A 19,873-nucleotide genomic window follows, 5' to 3' on the forward strand; every position below is an offset into this window, starting at 1 on the left:
AGGCAACGGTATAAAGGCAGCTGTGAAGCTCTTATCGCTCGTGCGACGCACGGACTGCGTCTGCGGACAAGTTGAGAGAAAAACAACGAGTGTGCCTCTTTTCCTGTGAGAAACGAAGTTGATGGATCGTTACTAAATGCTTCAGTTGATGGAATGTGTGCAGAAAAAGGGGGGAGGAAGGAAAGACACAAATACTGAGGCATTCTTGCCGCCAACCTCCAACCGTCATTGGGAAACGTGAATCGGTACGCAAGAGACATCGTCGATTTTCGATGCAGTATTAGCGTTGTGCATACTTCACAGAGTTCTAGGGTGTCACTTTGCATTTCTGATGTCGTTAATCCTTTCTAGAGAAGCAACATCTGTAAGACACTCGAGGGCGACAGCGAAATACGGTGTGTGTGCTTGGACGAGTACTAAGCGCCCGCCCTGCTGAGGAACTCTTTCCTCAGATGGCGTTCTTGGAAGAGTGCGTTTTTCCTCTCGTTCTGTGGTAGAGGCATACCCAAAGAGGTCATTTCTGAGAAAAGCAAAGAGCGAAGGTGTCCAACCCTCGCGCCGCTCAAACACAAGGGAGGTAGAAGGCGCAGTGGCATTGAGAAGTGGAAATATCTTTCTGAGACTCCTTTATTTGAAGAATAAAAAACACTTTTGAGCCTGAGCACATGAGCTACAGATCACTTCTCACAGTCACTGTGTTAAAGGGGGTTCCAGAAACCGAGCCAGCAAGGAGAGCAGGTAAAGCACATACCTCCGCTACCTCTTAAAGGCACGGGCGAAGTCGCGGGACGGTCCCCAAGTGATGGAAACACTCCTGTGGTTTCCATACAGAAGGGAACTTTACCTGTAGTGCCGCTTGCGTCATTAGTGCCACATTCAGTGCAAAGAGCTCTTTTCCTCCGAATCACCGTTTCGTGGCACGTCGAGTTCCTGATATACTTTCGCCACCCGATCTACTACTGCCGGCTACTGCCTTTTCCTTTGGCTACACCCGTATGAACGTGTGCACATCTATGTGAACCTATTGCATTCAGTCAACCACTGCATTATTCGATTCCCCCTCAGCGCATTCAGATGTGGGCCTCATCGTCAAACGTCAACTGCTATGTGAGAACCGACAACGTACCTTGCTACAGTACTTCATCCTTTGTTAAACGTTAAACATCTAAAAACGGTAGGATGCGTCTATCTCTGCCTAGAATGCCAGGGCATGGCAATTTAAATGATTTGCCGCATCCCATCTTTGCCGTCTAAAGTTCCACGTGGCTGCCGAGTAACCGAATCAGCAGTCGTTCTCGTTGAATAACACAGGCTGTCGGCACGGCCTCCATAGCGGCGATATCCACTGAACTTACCTCACACATGAGTGCCTACGGAAACTAGTTAGACAGTCCTAAGCACAGGGAGTCATTCTGGCGGAGAGTGGACTCCGGAGATAATGTGTTTATCAGCCTTTACTCCGGTTCTTTGGACACGCACGACTATATATCCCGATGTCACGTGGGAAGTTCGGTGTAGTATCTCAAACGACGTTACAGGACAATACGTGGCATTGTATTCAGTGTACGGCGACATTTCTTGTCGGGAAGCTACGACCCCGCATACTTTCCCGAGACCAATACGCGTGTCCTCCGAGGAAACACCTTAGTTTGCACTGGCTTTCTTATCCCTGCACCATACGTCTTGAGTTATCAGCATGTTAACAAGAGTCATGAGCGCGGTCGACTCTGGCCTGTTCGCGTAGTGCAATATTCCAGTCCAGCGATCCCAGGCAGATCATTGGTAAAAGACCTCTGATCAACACTCGCTACGCAATAGGACGAAAAGTGAATGTTATGAAGGATGCAGATACTGTTATGGTAGTTCCACGGTACCTGTTCTCTCCACTGAGGCGCACAATTGTCGCTACGTTTCTGTCAAAACACTTCTACCTTGAAAAAGAAAAACCAGGGCAGCGGATGAAACTACAGTTCTGAAGGGACTGCCCACGTGCGGGCCCTCTCGGTACGTGAATTTGCGCGTCTCAAATCAAGGCTAGTTTGCTCTGCCATTCAGGAGCTGATAACGCTTCTTTCTTCAGAAAGTTCGAGAACTTGAATGAATAGTCCTTGGCACGTCGTTACTGCGTGATTGATCTACCTATTTTGTCGCTTCCTTCTACCGTCAGTAAAACGCAAATCGTACCTCCCGAAAGCAGCTTCAACCTGCATCAGCGTCCTGGCTGCATACAAGCCTGAGAATTGGACGGCTTCACCATTATTCAGCTGCAGCGACAATCGCAAAGAACACTGTTGCGTAAGAGTACTGTATAGGAAGACGTACAAGAGCGACGGCGTCCAATGCCACATGAGTGCCACAGACCCCTGCAAACACAAGCTAGCTAAGAAACACATTGGCTAACCCAAGCTAGCTGAGGGGCACACTGTTTTGTGTATAGGTACACACTGATGAAAACGTTACCCACATTACTCATGAGTGACAAATGGATACGACTAGAAGACTCAAGTGGACCACTCTTCTATCCCGCGGCTTCTGTGTTGGCGTGTGCCTTTATCGGTGGTAGAGGTCGAAAATACAGCCTCCGCACATCGACGAAGCCACAGATCGAGCGCCAACGGGCAACAGCTGGTTCTACATAGTGTTTACGAGTATCACTACCGATTTTTTCCACGGCCACGTCGGATTACAACGCTGACGACAGATACGACAGCCTGTTTCACGTACATTGACAAATTATACTGGAAAACTGAAATGCCCTGCAGTAACACACAAACGGCTCCCAGAAACTCTGGCGGCGGGATGCGAAAAGAATGAGACGAGGCTTGTGGTCTCTATACGACCCACGGCAGGTTGGGGGGCAGTAATCGTGTCTCCTTAGTGAGCTTCACTGCGCATACTCTCTGCCACAGAGCTTCCAGGAAACAGGTTTTGGTTTCTGTTCAGCATGTGGAATTGTATGCGGGCCAAATCCCGCTCTGAGTTTGGTGTCGAGCACAGCCGCGGAACTGTTTCGTCCTGCCGCATCCACTTGTTTCATGATGCGCGTCGCTTGAAGTTTCATCGACGCAACCGCACCACTTGTTTTCAGGTACCCTTTTTCCAAGATGCCTTTTCAGGTATACAATTTACTGGGGTGGGTAACTGTGAGCCGACTCACTATTCTGCTCCTCTTGTTTGCCGGACGCCTCCTCAAGACTAGAGACGGAAACTGGGCCCAAGAGGCGTACGGGTTAGTACAGTCAAGAGTAACATCCGCCAAGCCTGAGGATTTTGCTCCCGAAGCTCACCCACGAGGTGGTTTTCCCTCCACACTTTTGTCAGCTTTGGCGGCCGCTCTCCATGAAAGATCGTTTCAGGGTGCCCAGGCACCGTCACGTGGGGTGTTTCGTGTTTCTGAGAGCACTGGGTCCTTGTCTTCAGCAATCCGCAGGAACACTGGCGCTGCCGCTGCATCTGTTAGGCCGTCACCATCGGAGGAGCAAGTGTCAAAAACCGAACGGGGTGCTGAATTTGTCACAACATCCCAATCAACACCACCTGCTAAGAACGCTTCGGCGCCTGGCGGTTCGTCTTCTGGTGCACGGGACTTTAGCTCAGCCCCTCCAGACCACCATGCACCAGAACGTCGTGAGTTTGAGCCACCATTCAGGCTGCTTTCCATCTATCCTGCTGGTACGAAGTCAACGTTTGTGTTGAAGGGGCTGCAACCGCTTCTCGCAGCCTTCTCGCTTCCAGTGGTACCTCTGGGCGGGGCTCCCGTGTCGGATAGTGATGCCCCAGAGAAGGCAGCTTTCTCGGTACAAGCGAACAATTCTCTCGGCACTGTCCCGGGTAGAGGTTACTGGTTAACTCCGAAGGTGTATCGTTTCGAGCCATTTGATCCGTGGCCCACAGATCTTCGAATCGTGGTGCAACTCAATGGGTCACTGCTGTCTCTAAGCGGCGATGCCGTGGACACAGCTGATCCGTACTGGATTCGCAACAATGTTCGCGAATTTACGACACCCCGGCTTGTTGCCCTCGTCCGTGCGGTAACTTCCAAGCTTGCGTCGAGTTTTACCGATGGTCGATGGTCGCCTACCCTGAGCAACAGTGCTGATCCGTTGTCGAATCATCTGGAAGTACCCCCGGATGGACAGGTTATCATTACGTTCAATTCAGTCATAGACATAGAGAACCTCAATGACGAGAGACTTCATCTCCGGTTACTCGCTGTCTCACATACCCGTTCGGGTGGAGGAACGCAGGAGGACCAGCACTACTACGTGGATTACGAAGCAAGACAGTGTACTGAGGCAGAGGTTGACAGTCTGGTCTCGGGAGGACCTGATGTTGCCATGCGCACCGCAGATGACCAACATCGGCAGCGCGACGAAATTGTTGGCTGCGCCGTTTTATCATTCACTAAGGATCCACTGAAGTCTGGCCAGGAGTACGAGCTCCTCATGAAGAAGAAAATTAGGTGAGAGGACTCTTGTCGAACACCAAGTACGAGTCGCTTTGCTTCGAGAAAGGCTGCCTTGCTGAAATATTTTGAACTATCCTTCTCGGCCCGCTATTTTGGAGCACATGTGAATCAGCCAGATCCGCAGTCAGAAGTAACTCCGTGACCCGGGAACGTTCTGAGCCCGGTTGCTCGTTGTCTAGCATGTAGTCTGCTGAAGTTCTGTGTCTTACGCCTAGAACATAACCGTCGTGGAACAACGTTGATGTCGTGGATGAGACAGAAACAAGTGGCTGTCACCTGCCAAGATACGAAGTTTATGTGGGTCATTTCACGTTCGGGTTGTGCGGTTTCTGATTCAAGTAGGTCCCCTATTCAGCAGCCAGTCGTTCAGTAACCATGAGGCCGTAGGTGGGCGAATGGTGACGAACTAGCTTGCTTGTTTGTTTCTTGAATGGGATGTGAGACTTTCGGTTCGATCGCGTTCCTCGACAGCCCGAGCAGGCGTCCTTTCTTTCAGTTCATGCTTGTGACAGAGTCTTTCCTGCGCGTTAACCGTCATCTAGAGATATACAAAGTCATTTGTGTCAAAACGCCTGTGCAGGTATAATAAGCTGAGTGGCCCTACGGGTCAACGGAAACCGGTGGTGCTCCAGCCCCCCGACGTCAAGCCTCAGCAGACAGAGTATATGCAGGCTGCTTCCCTCGCTTCGAGTTCGACTTCGGTGTTCTCCCGTTTCCTTATGTCAGTGGGTGAAAACCCCCTTGAGGATGCTGCAGGGGCTCAGGCATCTAATGAAGAGAACTCGGAAGAGGACGACATTGACAGTGAGTGGGACGGTGAAGACCAGAGCCCAGAAGGCGACGAAGATGGCGGGGTGGAACAGACAGCGTCAACGGACCCGGTGGACAACAGTGGCGTTGTGTATACGGAAGTAACTTTGAATCCACGCCAGTTCGAGAAGATTGGGGGAGAGTCGTTTGGCATTCAGCTGACCGGTCTTCGGCCTTTTATGTTTTACGGCACGGGAAGCTCCAGTTTTCGCAGCACGCCAACGGTCCGCTATCGACGCCTTGTCTTGATGCTCCCTCATAGTTTGAATGGCTACCAGGCACCAAGGCAGCTGTGGCCCAGAACGCACACTGGTTCGAGGAGTACCGCTGATGACCGGTCGGCAAAGGCCGTGGAACGCCTGGCAGAACAGCTTGATCTGCGTGTTGAGGGGACGGGACAAACCGTTAACTTCACTCTGCACATGCAAGACAGTGTCACAGCTGTGTTAGCCACTCGCGACCTCCGTCCAGGAGGAAGTTACGTCTTGTCGGTCCGAGGCACTGTCATGGTGCGGGACAAATTCAACCAACCGCTCCAGTCCTCTACGCTTGCCTTTCGCATGGACAAGCTTCAAAGCGTTGCAAAGCTTATTATGCCCAGAGATTCGCGCGTCTGGTTCATTGACGATTCGTACCTCCGGAGCCAGTTGAGGGACGCAGCTGAGGTCCACATGGGGACGGCTGTACAGTTCAGTGGCAACGGCCGCTCCACCAGTGCTTCGTCGTCCAATGAGGATATGGAAGTGCGACAGGTGATCGCGAATAACTTCAGGGAGTGCCTGCTCAGCCACCCAGAAGCATGTCTGGCCTCGCTCTTCGATAACGTCACAAGTAACCGCGAAAACTATCAGTAAGTGGCATATGTGTGGCGCGGGAACTTCCTCTGCTGGCTCTTCATTTAATTGTTGTTGTATTTGGCAAGAGACGCTGAGGTCCCATGGAGGCCGTTTATGCGTGCGCCCTTAAACGGTGCGGCCTGTCGTCATTGGGTTAAGGTGCTGTCCGAATTTTCACACGCATTCCAGAACTCACCCGCTGGGCTTGGGTTCAGTGATAGCAACTACTGTTTTCCGTAGAATTTGCAGGGGTACCGTGGCAGGAACAGGCACAGAGGCGTCAAATCTAGGTGAAGGAGCCTTCTATCGGATTTGCCTGTCCCTAGGTCAATATTTGTGGGTCTGCTGCCATCGGCGGCAACATGAGGCAACCGTGGGGCGTCTACGTGCCTGCCTGTTAGATAAAGATCCGGTTCCCAGACATTTATCCTTCTGTTTTTTTGCTGCGATCTCCTTATATTTCTCGTCATGTCTGGGTGCGCGTTGTTTTGCAGCGGCAGAAGCGTTACAGAAGTGACTCCATCCTGGATTTTCCCCCATCCACTTCTCGTGTATGCTTTTGAAAATCGAGCCTCCCGTCTGTCGGGGTCGTTGAACACCACGATCGTTCGACCTTTGCTTTTTCACAAGTTCGCTACTGCCTCACTTTTCCTTGTCACTGTGAAGAGCAAGGACCCGATTCAGCTGTACACGTCGACTTCGAATTTCCTATGGGGGGTCTTGCGTCTCCTCGTGCGTGTCACCCCCACCGTCATGCCCGAGGCAGGGAAATCTCCTGCCTTTCTGGTGCAGGTACTTGACCTTGAAACGGCGTATCCTTTGAATCGCTCGACAGTCTCTGTGTACGGCAAGACACCGGGTGACCCCGTGGTGTCTCTCGGTGTCGGCACGACGGATGTGCGAGGCTTTGCACTAGTTCCGATTGCGAAACCAGAAGTAACAACGAAATTGATTTTGGTCGTGGCGCATGAGCGACAGACCGCACCGTACGTGAGCGAGATCATCGACGCACCCTCTGTGTGGTTCTCTTCGAACACTGGTGGCTCAACACCCGGCGCATCCATTGATCTGTCTCCTGTAGTCTTGCGCCTGCGAAATGGGGGAATCATTCTCCAAAACGATCTCTCATTCGTCCTGCTGAGTGACCGCACCACGTATCGCCGAGGAGAATCCATCCACCTGTATGGCTTTCTTTCCCTCATGGTAGAGTCGTGGAACAGTGGTTTACGTGCAACGACCCTTATTCACGACGCCTATGGCTTGAATCCAGGAGACTTGAAAGTATGGTTGCAACTGACGTGGCAGGATCCAGAAGGCCCGAAAGGGGCGGCTTTAGGCCCGGGTCGTGAGGACAGCAGAGACGCACGGATCACAGAGCGAGCCCCTGGGGACAATGCTAAAAAGCGTTCACGTAGCGCCAGATCTTCGTCAAGCAGAAATTATATGCGAGACGGTACAATGTGCTCGAACGCTGTAGTTTCGCTTGACGAATTCGGAAATTTTATCGCTTCTATGAAGGTTCCAATCCATGTTGAGCATGGCCAGCGAGCTGTGATTGAAGTGGGCGTCTTCGAGCAGGGAATGCTTCACGAGGAGGCTGCTCTCGTGGCTGGTTCCTGCACGATTCGCCCGGAGAGCGTCGCGCAAACGGAGACTGTCGTTCAGCCCAGAGTGCTGTCTGGGCCAAATATCGTGGTCTTCGCGCCGAAACGCACAGCAGTGTTTCTCAGTGAGGTCAGCGTCCCGCCCATCGTTCGCTACAACGACGAACTTCTCGTGAAAGGGTTGGTGAAAAACTATGACGGCCTTTACCTGAACGGGCAACAAGTTCGAGTTCGCTTCAGCTTTGAGGTGCCGACTTTCCTTCGGACCCGGTTCGGGCGCAAGTCGAGCTGGTGGACCGTGAAAACGAGGCAGCCCGCGGCGTCTGCTTCCGTCGTTTCCCGAGACGCGGGCTGGGTCTGCATTGAGACAGTTGCTTGGTCGAATGCGTCGGGAAGCTTTGAGGTTAGATTGGACCTTGCAGATGTGGTCTGGATGGCTGATGACAGAAAGGCGAACCGGCTACGTCTGCCTCCGGGCACCTCAATTTCTGTCGAAGTTGAATGTCAGCGACAGCAAACGGAACAGGGAACGTCCTACAAAGAGACAACCATCGTGGCCAATACACCTTTTAGCATCGGTGCATTTGACGTTTCTATGACACCGCTGCTTCCTGGGGTACCGTTCACAGTCACCACCAATGTGATCCCTCGGCCTCGGGTGAAGACACCGGAGCAATTTGGTCGGAAGGTCCTTCTCCAAGTCTTCCGAGTAAACCCTGAGATTTCTCTTCCTCTGCCCGAAGGGACAAACTGGGAAGACTGGGTGATGAACCCGGGATTGACGCGCTGTCCCATGGGGGATATGCCCCTGGCGGCGGATGGAACGATTGAAGTGAGGGAACTGGAGAAACTTGAGGGAATCAGTTTGGTGCAGCGATGTGATGCCAAGAGGCCTTGCTACGTAAAACTTCCGGTTGATGCAGCTCAGTACCTTTTCATCGCGACGCTCATTGACAAGACCATGGGCCGTGAGACACACTGCGAGTTCTTTCAGGCCAATCAGCGGACATTATCATCGCATCACCTTTCTTTGCAGGTGAGGCTTCCTATGAGCAGTGTAAGTCTGTAAAGAGTGACAGGCATGGTGTATATAGTGTATCTCGTGCCATGGTATGGTATTTTTGTGAGTCGTATACTCACTCTGTTCAACCTCAGCGACGTCGTCATCCGTATCTGCTGAATGCATCCGTGTCCCCGTAGTGGCTCTGCAGTGGAAAGCCACCAAGCTCAAGGGTTGTTTTTGTACAGCAGTCTTTTAATACCCGCGTCAAGAGTCGGCGGAAATAATCGTGGACCACACTGTAGGACTTGCATTTGTATGTTGAAGCTGTCAAACACGGGACTGTGTGTCTGTCTGTTTTGTCCTCGCCGTTCTAGGTCCGTCCACACAAGCGTACATATGCGGCCGGCGACTCGGTTCGTCTGCGGTTCCTGAATCCGTTTACGGAGGGCTCTGCGATTAGGCCGGTGACGGCAAAGACTCGGACGAGCACAGGCAGTGAGAGTGTTGGAACGACTGGATCGGAAATGATTGAGGCAAATGTATCCGTTGTCTGGAATACGAAGTCACTGCGTCGCCACTCACGAATGGTTACTTTCCGCAAGATGGATGCTGTAGAAATCTCTGTTGGCCGAGTGCCGGAGGAATGTTTAACGGTCTGCGCTTTCACGCTTTTCATAACGATGCCAATATCGTCCGAGCCGCTGCCTCTTATGCAGCTCAATCTCGGCCAAAACAGGCTTTACCCATCTACAACACTTCCACGAAACCCTGTGGCCCTAAATTTTGGACCCTTCGTCGTCGAGCAAGAGGTCAAAGTGGTCGTATCGCATCCTGTCCGAGAGTTGCAGGTTCCTGCAGGCGCCGTTGACCTGCGCCTTCTAGATTCGAGGGGCGAGCCAGGGAATACTTTTGACGGAAAAGAGCGTATCACTGTGCAGGTGACCGTTCACAAGGGTAAGTTGCGGCTCGAACGGTTTTTGAAAAACCCTGGCATAGCTCAAAGCGCGAATTCCAGCAGCTGGCAACGTGGGAGCATCTCACTCCAATCAGCAAAGCGATTCTCCCCGACGTTTGCGACACGGACCTCTCTGACTAGCGAGTCTGCCATTCCACAGGAGGGCGGGGACATCGAGGAAGAAAACGAGTACGTTGACGTGCCACTCAGCGTCAAAGGTCAGGTCGTGCTGACAATGGTCGACAAACGCTTCCTGGATGTCCGTTCCGCACCACTCTTCCACCTGGCAGAGCAACTAGAAAAGCGAGCGACTGTTGGGGTAAACGCTGGCGCTGGAACGATGTTCTTGAAGTGGAGTTCCTCGCTTGAACAGGCCTGCAGCTATGATGGTTTTCGTTTCATCAATGAAGTGAAACAACGCAGGCAAGCAGCGGATCCGTGGCTCGATGTTCTGCCCTGGCCTCTACTGCCGCGACTGTTCTTCAACTCCACGTATAGCAAGGAGTATCTAGAAGACACCGTAGTTTACGACCGATACGCGTGGTCGCTTACCGGCCATTTTCGCCCCAAACAAGCTGACAGTCTGCATAAAGTGCGCATGAGTCAACGGGGGCTGTTCATGACAGCATGGGAAAAGGCTTTAAGTCAGGAGCCAGCTCAGGAAGAGGTGCAAAACAACAACGGAGAGTGGGACATCACGCCGGATGCGCCGAGTGGAGCCTCCAGTGAGAACGAACGAGAGGATATGGATATGCTAGAGGCCGGGCGGTCCCTACACCGAGAAGGTCGTGGCGCGGATTACGAGATACAGTTTCTCCCTCGAACGGAACCGATTATCGGTTGGCAGGTAGTTGAACTGGTGGACACAGGCCGAGGGTTGCTTCGAGGCACCTTCGAGGTGGAACTCCCCAATGAGGCGACTGCACATGTCGTGAGAGGCTACACGGTTCTGCGTGTGAATGCGCAGGAGGAAGCACTGAAATCGGATGAAATCGCTCCCGGTCGACCCCGCGGTGAATCTGATAGCGCCGCTCGCGGTGGTGTCGCTGCAAAGAACGGAACTCGACGAGACATGCTGGTAAGCGGCCGATCGAGCGATGGAGCCGAAGCAGGGGGGCGAGAGAGACGATCAGGGACCGTCCTCATGTTGGACTCTCGGGAGAAAGTCTTTCAGATTCGGAAGTCTGTGGCCGCTCACGCGTACGCCCCGTCCACTCTTCGATCACAGGACGTGGCCCTTGTGGGGGTGACTTTGGATGTCGGCTCGAGCCTGATAGGGAAAGGCGTGGTGGTAAAGCTTGTCTCAACTTCTCTGTTGACGCCATTAACTTCGCTGACGCCAAGAACGCAGCATGTGTATATTGCGGGGCAGACACAAGAGGTCTTGTTTCACGTAGCCGCAGACAGAGGTTTGGGCAGGGCTCAAGCAACTTTTGCTGTCGCGCTGGAGGCTTCGAGCACCCGGGTGGCATCGCCCGTGGACTCAATCTCCGAATGGTTTTCGCTGTCGTCGCTTCCCGCTTTGAGTACGGCTTCCGAGTCGAGCGGCAGCAAAAGTAGCCTTAAAGTTGACAAAAGCGAAAGGTCGAAGCGGCGGTTCAAGCGCGTGAGCACCGTGCAGGTCACGATAGAGGTATTGCCGAGCTTGCGCCGCATGAACACCGCTTCATTCTATCCGTTCGAAGCTCGAAACATTTCCCTGGATAACCCAGAAGTGGTACATTTGCTGCGCAACGCAAATGTCGGGGCGCCGTTGCCATACCCTGTGATGCCTGACGTCGGGGCGTTTCGGTTGGCTGCAGGAACGAGTTGTCTATCGGCAATCCTTTTCAAACTGCGCGAACTCATCCGAACGAGGCTTACCGTGCACAGGGAGAACCGCGGGCTGGACCGACTTCAACGATCCTATAACGGCAGTGACCTTTTGATTATTTTATTTGGCGAGGCGTTGATGAGGAAGGCGTACCATTTCGAGGATTCTGAAGTTTCTGCAGCCGCTGAACGCGCTAGGTCGCTCCTCCCGGCTTTTTACTCCGGAGACTCCTCCCGAGGCTTTCTGTCGGCGCCTGCAGATACACTTCAGGGTGCAAAAGCACCGCTGAGCATCATCCTAACCATGCTCGCCGTTTTTGTGGCAGACGCCGACGTAACAGCATCTCTGCAGCAGCAGAGGAAGAAGTTTGTCACGTCAGTAAACCGCTACATTCGACTGCTCGCGACCCGGTGGAACCAAGATAACGGAGGGTTGACTTTGTTACAGTATATAGGTCCGGAGCTTATTGGAATTATCCGGTTTGTCTTGGGATCTTCGCACAGATTTGGGCTCGATGTGGAGGCCGAACAAGCGCTTTCGACGGCGAGCTTGCTGCCGCCAGCGCAAGCCGCCCGTGAAGATCTTTGTGACAAACTTCCGTCCCACGTTCTCTGGGCACTGCTGGTGATGAAGAGAGAAACTCACACCACGGGAACACATCCGGTAGAGCTCAGATGCATCCACGCGATGAGAAGGCTATTCCGACGGCAGGGGAGCAAAGGATACATCGCGTTGGATGCCGTCACAAACGAACCCAACACCAACACGGTGCACAGCTTGGTACTCCTCTTATTAACGTCAAGTCGTCAGTGGACTGAGGATTACGCTATGGAAATACGGACCATAATGACTTTCCTTTACGGAGGCGGAAGGAAACCGCCCCGATCCTTTATGGTTCCAGGGCTCTCAAGATGGTCTCTTGTGTTACTCCTCGTGGCTCTAGAACAGTGGGATCGCCAGCTGGGGAATATGGCAGATCAGAGCATGATGGTCGAAGTGCAAGCTCGAGAACCCTCTGAGATTGATGGTGTCCCTCTGATCGACGGCTTCTTTGACTCTGACCACAGGGGTCCAGTAGAAAGGTCCCTCGGCTGGAGCGAGCTCGAGAAACGCATTGCTAGCAGGAGGGATGAGAAGCTGAGAGGGCTCTTTCCAAACGAAGCGCCAGCTAAAAAGGCTGGGATTGCCGCTTTGGCGGTAGGCAAGGGAGTCGCCTTCGTTTCGACCTTTTATGACTTCGTGCCTCTCAGGTCTGTTGTGTTTCCGACCTACGAGGGGTGTCTGGTCCAGAAGAGGTACCACCTGCTTGATTCCCAACGGGGTTACTGCAAACCCGACAGCACTCTTGTCGTGAACTCGGGAGACAGGGTTTGCGTGTCTATCACGGTAACTTTTAAGAGTCCCGCCAAGTAAGTTCTACGAATTCCAGCAAGGACTCTATAGAGTGATGGTGCACCATTTCATTCAGTCGTTTATGGTGCTTACGTGTAATCCGAGACTTGTGTTCTTTTGCGCTGCATGCTTTCTTATTTCTTATCAGGGTTCTGATGGATGCTCGTGCTTGCAAAATCGCAGCACCTTTTGAGAGCAGTGCCTTTGTTGTGTCATTCATTGTCGATCATCGTCAAGTACTAGTTTGTTTTCCGGTGTGTTGTGTCTATGGAAGCACACGTGTGCGCTTCTTGTTTGGGGATCGCAAAGCAGATTTATGCAGATTTTGCTAGGCACACGCTGCTGTGTTCTTTCTGTGCATGCGTTCAGGTTGATGACACTTCGCGACTGGTTGCCAGCCGGCTTGCAGCCATTGGACGATGCTGCGGAGGGTTTCTCCCCTCACAGCCTCACTCTGATCCAGAGTGACCAGAAGACTGACGACGCAGTGACTCCATCACTCTTAGAAGGCCGTTGCAAAAAGCATGTTCGTGGCCAGGCGCTTGAGTGGGTTTGCGAGTCGCTGTCGCCGGGAACGTACTCCTTCGCAGTGTTGACCTCTGCAAACTTCCCTGGTTTTTTCGAGGTGTCGCTGTCCACTGCCTTTGTTTTCGTACCTCTCCGGCCTCCAGCCGCCGGCGAGCAGGCTGACAGAAGAAACGTTTCACGTACTCTGCAAGGAACGAGCGGCGCGGCTCACAAGGCTTTCGCTATCCTCCCCATGAAGAAAGGAACAGAGAAGGGCCGGCTAGCTCAAGCAGACCCGTTCACCGCAGCGGGATTGCCGACGGTACGCTATTTTTTCATCATGACCATCAGGAATACCACACCGTTAGTCGTAGACTTCCCATACCGGATTACACGTTAACGTTACTCGTTTCGGCACTTACGCACAATTTAGGGTGTTTGTGGCACGTTGTATTGGGGGGGGAGGGCATGTGGCATACATTGATCGGAGTATGTCCCGGATTCGCCTCAGTAAGAGATACCCAACTACAAGTCCAGGTGGGTTTCGGTGTTTTGTTAAACAACTTCGTCGCGATGACTTCTGCGGGCTTGTTTTTGCAGCCTCCCGTATGGTTTCTTGACAGCCGGCCGAAAAGCTGCCCTCCATGCGAATTTGGAACAGTCTGCTCTCCCGCACTGGGTACATGCGTTCCTGGTGAACTGTGACTCAGCAGGATTACTAGCCAGCGGCCATGATTCCTACGGCTTCTTTTCTGTCAGTCTCTGGCATATGACTCCGGAACAACAGTCCTTTCGCTCCGCCACCCCTTGTTGCCTTCCTGCATGCAGTCCTATTCGGCGTGATTGGGCCGAACTGTTGTAAATCGTCTTTCTCAACGACTCTCAATGTAGCCGTGTATCGATCACTCCAATTGTCGGGGTGTTTTAGTCTGCGTTTTAGCGCAATGCACGTGAGTCAGACACGTATGTCTTTATCTTGCACTTTTTTTGTTCTCTACAGTTTCCTTCCAGTGTGAGGGATATCTACAGTTGGTAATTGGTTTTTGGCAGCAAATTCAGCGCGACTACTGTCGGGTCCAGTTGCACGCATTGCTTCGTCTGATTGTCCCACGTGGCTTATGCCTTCCGGCTGCCTAGTGCTACTCGATGACAAGAGTACTTTTTCATGTGGGCACATTCCCTCCGTTGCTTTTTTCGGATTGACATTTCAGGGGCTGTTATGCTTGCAGGGGGGCGCCGATTTTCCCTATGTTTTCAGCACGCGTTTCGTAGCGCGAATTTATTTCCCTGGTGCCCGTATGCAGGATTTGCATGCCATGACTGCAGTCTGATATTTACTTCGGTCAACAGCAAGTCAGAACTGTACGTGCTGAGCAATATTGGATTCGTTCAGGTGGAGCGGCAGTGTGTTCAGCGTCGGTATGAATAGTGCTAGCGGTTGTTGTTGGCTCTTTGCCAAGTTTACGCAGCGGGGCCATGTGCCGACCTACGGTGGGAGGTCGATATTGCCGTGCAGATCCCTGGAACGGATATCCCTACCAGCTGCTGACGGACGTTTTGCTACGCACGCGTAATCCTGCCTCAGGCAAATCTTTCGTCTCAATACGTTTGGTTCGCGCGTGCAGGACAAGCCGTTGCAGCTCACGCGAGAGCCTGAAAAGGTATTTTCTTCCCTGCTGCGCCTCACAACCGCGTCCCCGAGAGACAGGGGGAGAGTGGTGTGACAACTGAGAACTTATCTGAGGGTGTAATAGTGGTTTTCAGGGTTAAACTGAAGCGATTTTCTGATGATGCCGCCGCTTAGGGTCGAGATAAACCACAGGGCACAGAATGGCGAAGTATGAACGTAATAGAAAGGACGAAAACGTAAAAAACCCATTTTTTGCAGTGAAGGAAATCCTTATTGTACACCAAAGGACACTGTGGTGTTGGAGAGTCTGAGTTCGATGTTGAGGCCGGATCAATTAATGGTTCCACACGGTGTAGGTTTTGTCGTGAGGCAGCATCACATTTTGCCTTTGCTGAATTCAAGTGGAAAAGGCATCTGGCATGCGATAGACGTGTCTGTCAACATATGACAAGGCAGAACTAACAGGAACACGGTGCCTCACAGACACAGTTGCCCACCCGCAAGAGGTGGTTGTACCAGGGAACAAGTCATCTGTTGGCGAGTGGTGAATTGCCCTGCAGAAATGCCTTCATGATATCAAGGGCGTTACGACGAAATCCTCAAGAACTTTATGCAAGAGCATGCCAGCCGTCTGGGCGTTTGGTGCTGGTGTACGACTATGAGCTGCAGCGAATGAGGATTCTTGGTCCTTACTCAAGCGTAGAGCATCGCATTGACTTTCAGCAGCTAACATTCAACTGCCGCCGTTGTCGGTGAATCTCAGCGACGGTGACACGAACATGATCAACTGTGCAAGCGACAGAACAACAAGTCGTTGCACCGGAGCTGTACCATATCTCGAATACACGGATGGGGTACATGAGGGCTCAATGAAACCTGAACCTGTACTGATTCTTTCTGTGACGCAGCGTTTTTAGAACGGGAATTCGGTTCTCTGACACCGGTTTTTGCAGTTTGAATGCTTTTTTTCAACGGTACAAGAAAACAGCACTTGGGCCTAGGATGTGCCCTCTGCTGTGTGTTCGATATCCGTTATTCACTTTGGATGTGGCCGCAGAGCGCTGCGGAGAAAATCGTCTTTGCGCAGGTGAAAAGGGAGGAGACAGAGCAACGGCGTGGAGGCTAGTTAATGGTTTTCCCACTAATGAAGGACTCGCACCCAAAGGCAAAAAGAAAACAGCGCGTCCGTCCGAGATCTGTGGGCTAATCGATCCTTCAGGGTCGACGTTTCTCCCCACCTTAAGAAGAGAAACTTCTAGGCGGAATCCGCACCATTTTTTTGTTACTGTTGCTTCATCGAAGGACTTTTTATGAGAAGCCAGATTTGAGTCTTCACACATTGGCCAACACGCTAAAGACAGCCCTAGACAGACCCCCTAAATATCAGCCAGCTTCCACCCCCTGTTCTAGGTTGCTGTGGATCATTTTTTGGACAACGTTCCAAATTCGGTATAAGTAAATTAGCGGGGTGACTGTGCCGGGGCAGTGAGAAACAACTATTTCTGCGGCCACGTCGATTGGTACTGGGAGGTAGGAAGGAGTTACCGAAAAAAGAGCTTCCTGAAACTCCGTGGAAGAACCAGGTGTCACCTCAATCAGCCCAACTTTACGATCTTTCGTTCTTTGGCGATGCGCGACTCTGAGTCACGACGCCGGGGCCGGGGAACCAGTGGACCTCCTGTCAGTGCTTGAAACTGTCTCTTTACCAAATTCAGCAGCTTACCTGTATAAAGGAGGATGTAACACGTAGACCAACGTGCAATGTAGTTGACTGCTTGCGACACCGACATGCTATTTTTTCCTCTTTCGTGGTCACAAACGGCCAAAGACGTTTTATTTTTCGCGATGCTCTGCAGGGCTTTTCCAGGTCCGAATCTCGACAGAAAACCCGGAATCAGTCCAAGTGCATGCATGCACGCTACAACTGCCAGCAAAGCAGGCACAACGCGGGTCCGCGCCCGATTATACGAGACTGATGACATGCCCACTAAGCGCATTGTTTTTATTGTGAACTCACTGTGTGCTTTCTTCCAATAGCAACATTCTATTCGAACTTCAGCTCCATCGTCCCTCTTTGTCCTCCTGTAAACGTTCCGTGACAGCCGCACAGCTCGGACGCCGTCGCCTTGCTGCTCGTCGATCGGTGCTGTGACTGCGCTTCTGCTTGCCTTTTTCCGACGACACCCCTCTTGTGTCGTCTACGATTTTTGATCCATGGCCGGGTGATAGGAGGGTCGTGGCATGCCTTCCGACACTCCAACTTCGGTGTCGGATTTGCTCAATCGCAAATGCCGCTATAATTGGCTTCCAAATGTCGTTTCGTTGCTTTCTCAGGGAAGCGCGGCTGCTTTGATCATTTACCTCTGCACTGGTCACTCGTGTGATGGACAGCCCTGAGAGGACCTCTCTCGCAGTCCAGACTTGTGTAGGCCCAGTGAGCCTTCGTAGCTGGGTCTGTTTCAGACAAGACAAATTGTACTTCCTGAGGCACTAGTCGAGAAACTGAAGCATTCGCCGCGCCCCCATGTGTGGTTGACACTGCATGCACACGCCAATTCATGAAGCATCCCCGAGTGTGGGAGACGAGGAATAAATCTGCTGTTTCGTCAGATTGACTCGCCCAGATTATGCACCCTGATCGTCCACAGGACCTCGTCAGTTTCCATAGCCTGAATTCTCTGTATTAGATCAGTATTTCTCCCTGAACATCAGTGGTTTTCCTGTACAGGACCGACAAAAAGTGTCATGCGTTTGACCTATGTATATGTGTCTATCTGTGTATATGGATTTTAGTAGACACTCGTGGGTAAGGCACCCCTAAGAGGGGCAGTGAGAGGAATCCCCTACGAAAACCCGGACAACGCAGGTCGTTCCTCCGGGTGGTCGCTCGCGTGAACCATCCTAGAATGTGGCGGATGATTCAAATCAGCTGACGTACCAATGGCATCTGAAGCCGATATCCAGGTGCGGTTGCGCCGGTTGTGGCAGAAGCAGCGGGAAATTGTTGCGTCGGTCGAAGAACAGTTGCTCGACCTCTCGTTTCCTCCTGGAGGAACTTTTGTTGACCTGGAGAAAGCTGCCAGTCGGACGGAATCCTACGTGAGGCTGCTCTTTGGTAGGGCTAGGGCTATGGATGCGGACGATCCGGCGTCTCCGCGTAATGGTCAGGAACCTGGCTCCGTCGATCCCGAGACAGGGCCGCGCGCTTCTTCAGCTGAACAGCGGCCTGATCTGGCGTCTTTGATGCGAGTTATCAAGGAAATTCACGTTGTTACGAACCGGCACGCTGCTGACCTGCCTTTTGGCAATTCAGCAAGTGCTGACGGCGGTGCCGGAGGCGAAAACCGCGAACCATTTGACGAGCAAGAGCGTAGCTTCAGGGATGGAGCGTCGAGACAGCTCGAGTTGCAACCGTTCACCGAAGAACAACTGGCACTTTTGCAAAAACTGAGAGGCAATCTCCCGCCGGCGGCGACAGATGAATCTACCCAGCTGAGGGACAGCCGGTGACCGAAGTAGCTGCTTTTATGGAACTGTGATAAAAAAACACCGTTACATAAATAGTGCTCCACGCTATTGTACACTGCGTGAAGTCTAGGGGGAGGTCAAGGGGGTCTGTCTGAAATCTCGGCGAATGTTCCTGAGTCCCTCGTGTACGGATCCGTGTTTCGGGGGGTATGTAGATTATCGTAGTTTATGAGATACCGCTGGTGCCAGGGCGAAGGCGAGTACCTGGATGCGGTAGGAATGCGACGAGTTAAGTCACGCGGGGAAGCAACCTTATGTGGCATTACATATTCTCATGTTCCCATATTCGTAGCACTTCGGCACTTGAGGAGGAACCTGCTCTGAAAAACCGGTGAAGCAACAGGGATTTATTCGGTGCTCCTCGAGGCTGGCGTCGGGCTCGATTTGCCTGGCGAAAAGCGTTTGAAGCTGTGCCTCACTATATATCGGATGCATTGACATCAGATGAAATTGTGACACTAGAGGGTGCGCATTTCTTTTAGCAGAATCGACGTGGTGCAGTATTGGAGAGGATTAATTATATCCGTCTGAGCATCTAGGTTTATACTCGGATATACACGTTATACGCAAACTTCTTGGCTAAACATGTCTTTTCTTTCAAACGTACTTCCCTTCTCGCCGTTGGTATCGTGTCAAGCACCAGAGGACCGCAGAGAGCAGACTTGCTTCTGTAGTGGCCTCTGCGAAGACACTCAAATATGGACAAGATTTGTCACTCACACGTTGTTACACTGTCAGTTGTCGACTGCGGAAAGAATGTGAATCACCAAGTTTTCAACCGAGGAAACGCCTCAGCACACACCTCGGTGACTTTTGCAAAATATGGAATCCTCCTCCTGCGGGTCAGTGAGTGCCGTTGGCAAGCATAACCTCCAGACCAATGCAAACATACTTCTTTCTCTGGTTTCAAGGGATTGGTACGAAGAAGTTACCGCGTCTTCCGTTAAGGCGACATCTCTGGTCATCTTTCTGCTCGTTGGAAAAGGCACCCTCCGTGTTGTTCCACAATGTTGGTGCCCATCATTCTTTTGCAAACCGCGTCAATCAAGCCAGGGAATTCCCTCCTCGTTAATGTGTGTAGAACTTGCCATGGCATGACTTCCTCTCTGCGGAGTTCCGATTCACAGACTCTTGAATTAAGCCACTTCTCTCGAATCTCGAATGACGGAAAGTTCGCACAATTTCCGTCAAGCGCTTGCTACCCCAGTGTTCACGACGCTGTCAGCTTCGTCAGTGAGACTCAAACAATCATCGGGGTTTGGGTTTTAATACAATGTGGATGTTAATTCCTTCATCCTCGTCTGAACCTCATTGGGGGGCCGTACTG

General features: G+C 52.0%; 3 protein-coding genes across 3 annotated transcripts; all 3 read left to right on the forward strand.

The window, feature by feature from the left end:
* Nucleotides 1-1,344: 1,344 nt before the first annotated feature.
* On the forward strand, nt 1,345-14,516 carry TGME49_288000 (hypothetical protein). Its single transcript, XM_018782017.1, has 6 exons — nt 1,345-4,462; nt 5,049-6,128; nt 6,609-8,754; nt 9,096-12,898; nt 13,251-13,710; nt 13,989-14,516. Exons 1-6 carry the CDS (start codon nt 3,105-3,107, stop codon nt 14,091-14,093), a joined length of 8,952 nt encoding a protein of 2,983 aa, XP_018636341.1. The 5' UTR covers nt 1,345-3,104; the 3' UTR covers nt 14,094-14,516.
* Nucleotides 14,517-14,553: 37 nt separating this feature from the next.
* On the forward strand, nt 14,554-17,170 carry TGME49_288010 (hypothetical protein; the record flags this gene model as incomplete). The annotated part of the gene is made up of 3 exons (XM_018782018.1): nt 14,554-14,750; nt 15,014-15,049; nt 15,579-17,170. The coding sequence occupies 3 exons, from the start codon at nt 14,554-14,556 to the stop codon at nt 15,772-15,774; spliced, it is 429 nt and encodes a 142-aa protein (XP_018636342.1). The 3' UTR covers nt 15,775-17,170.
* A 788-nt stretch (nt 17,171-17,958) lies between these two features.
* Nucleotides 17,959-18,528, forward strand: TGME49_288020 (hypothetical protein; the record flags this gene model as incomplete). Its single annotated transcript, XM_002368211.1, has 1 exon — nt 17,959-18,528. One exon carries the CDS (start codon nt 17,959-17,961, stop codon nt 18,526-18,528), a length of 570 nt encoding a protein of 189 aa, XP_002368252.1.
* Nucleotides 18,529-19,873: the final 1,345 nt, after the last annotated feature.

This window comes from Toxoplasma gondii, chromosome IX, assembly GCF_000006565.2.
Source record: "Toxoplasma gondii ME49 chromosome IX, whole genome shotgun sequence".
NCBI classification, from domain to species: Eukaryota; Apicomplexa; class Conoidasida; order Eucoccidiorida; family Sarcocystidae; genus Toxoplasma; species Toxoplasma gondii.

Excerpts from the sequence above, each read along its gene's own strand:
- TGME49_288000 (XM_018782017.1), top strand. The coding sequence starts at position 3,105 with ATGCCTTTTCAGGTATACAATTTACTGGGGTGGGTAACTGTGAGCCGA. Across the intron at positions 4,463-5,048 it reads CTCATGAAGAAGAAAATTAG|GTATAATAAGCTGAGTGGCC; the intron begins GTGAGAGGACTC and ends ACGCCTGTGCAG. Across the intron at positions 6,129-6,608 it reads AGTAACCGCGAAAACTATCA|CGGCAGAAGCGTTACAGAAG; the intron begins GTAAGTGGCATA and ends GTTGTTTTGCAG.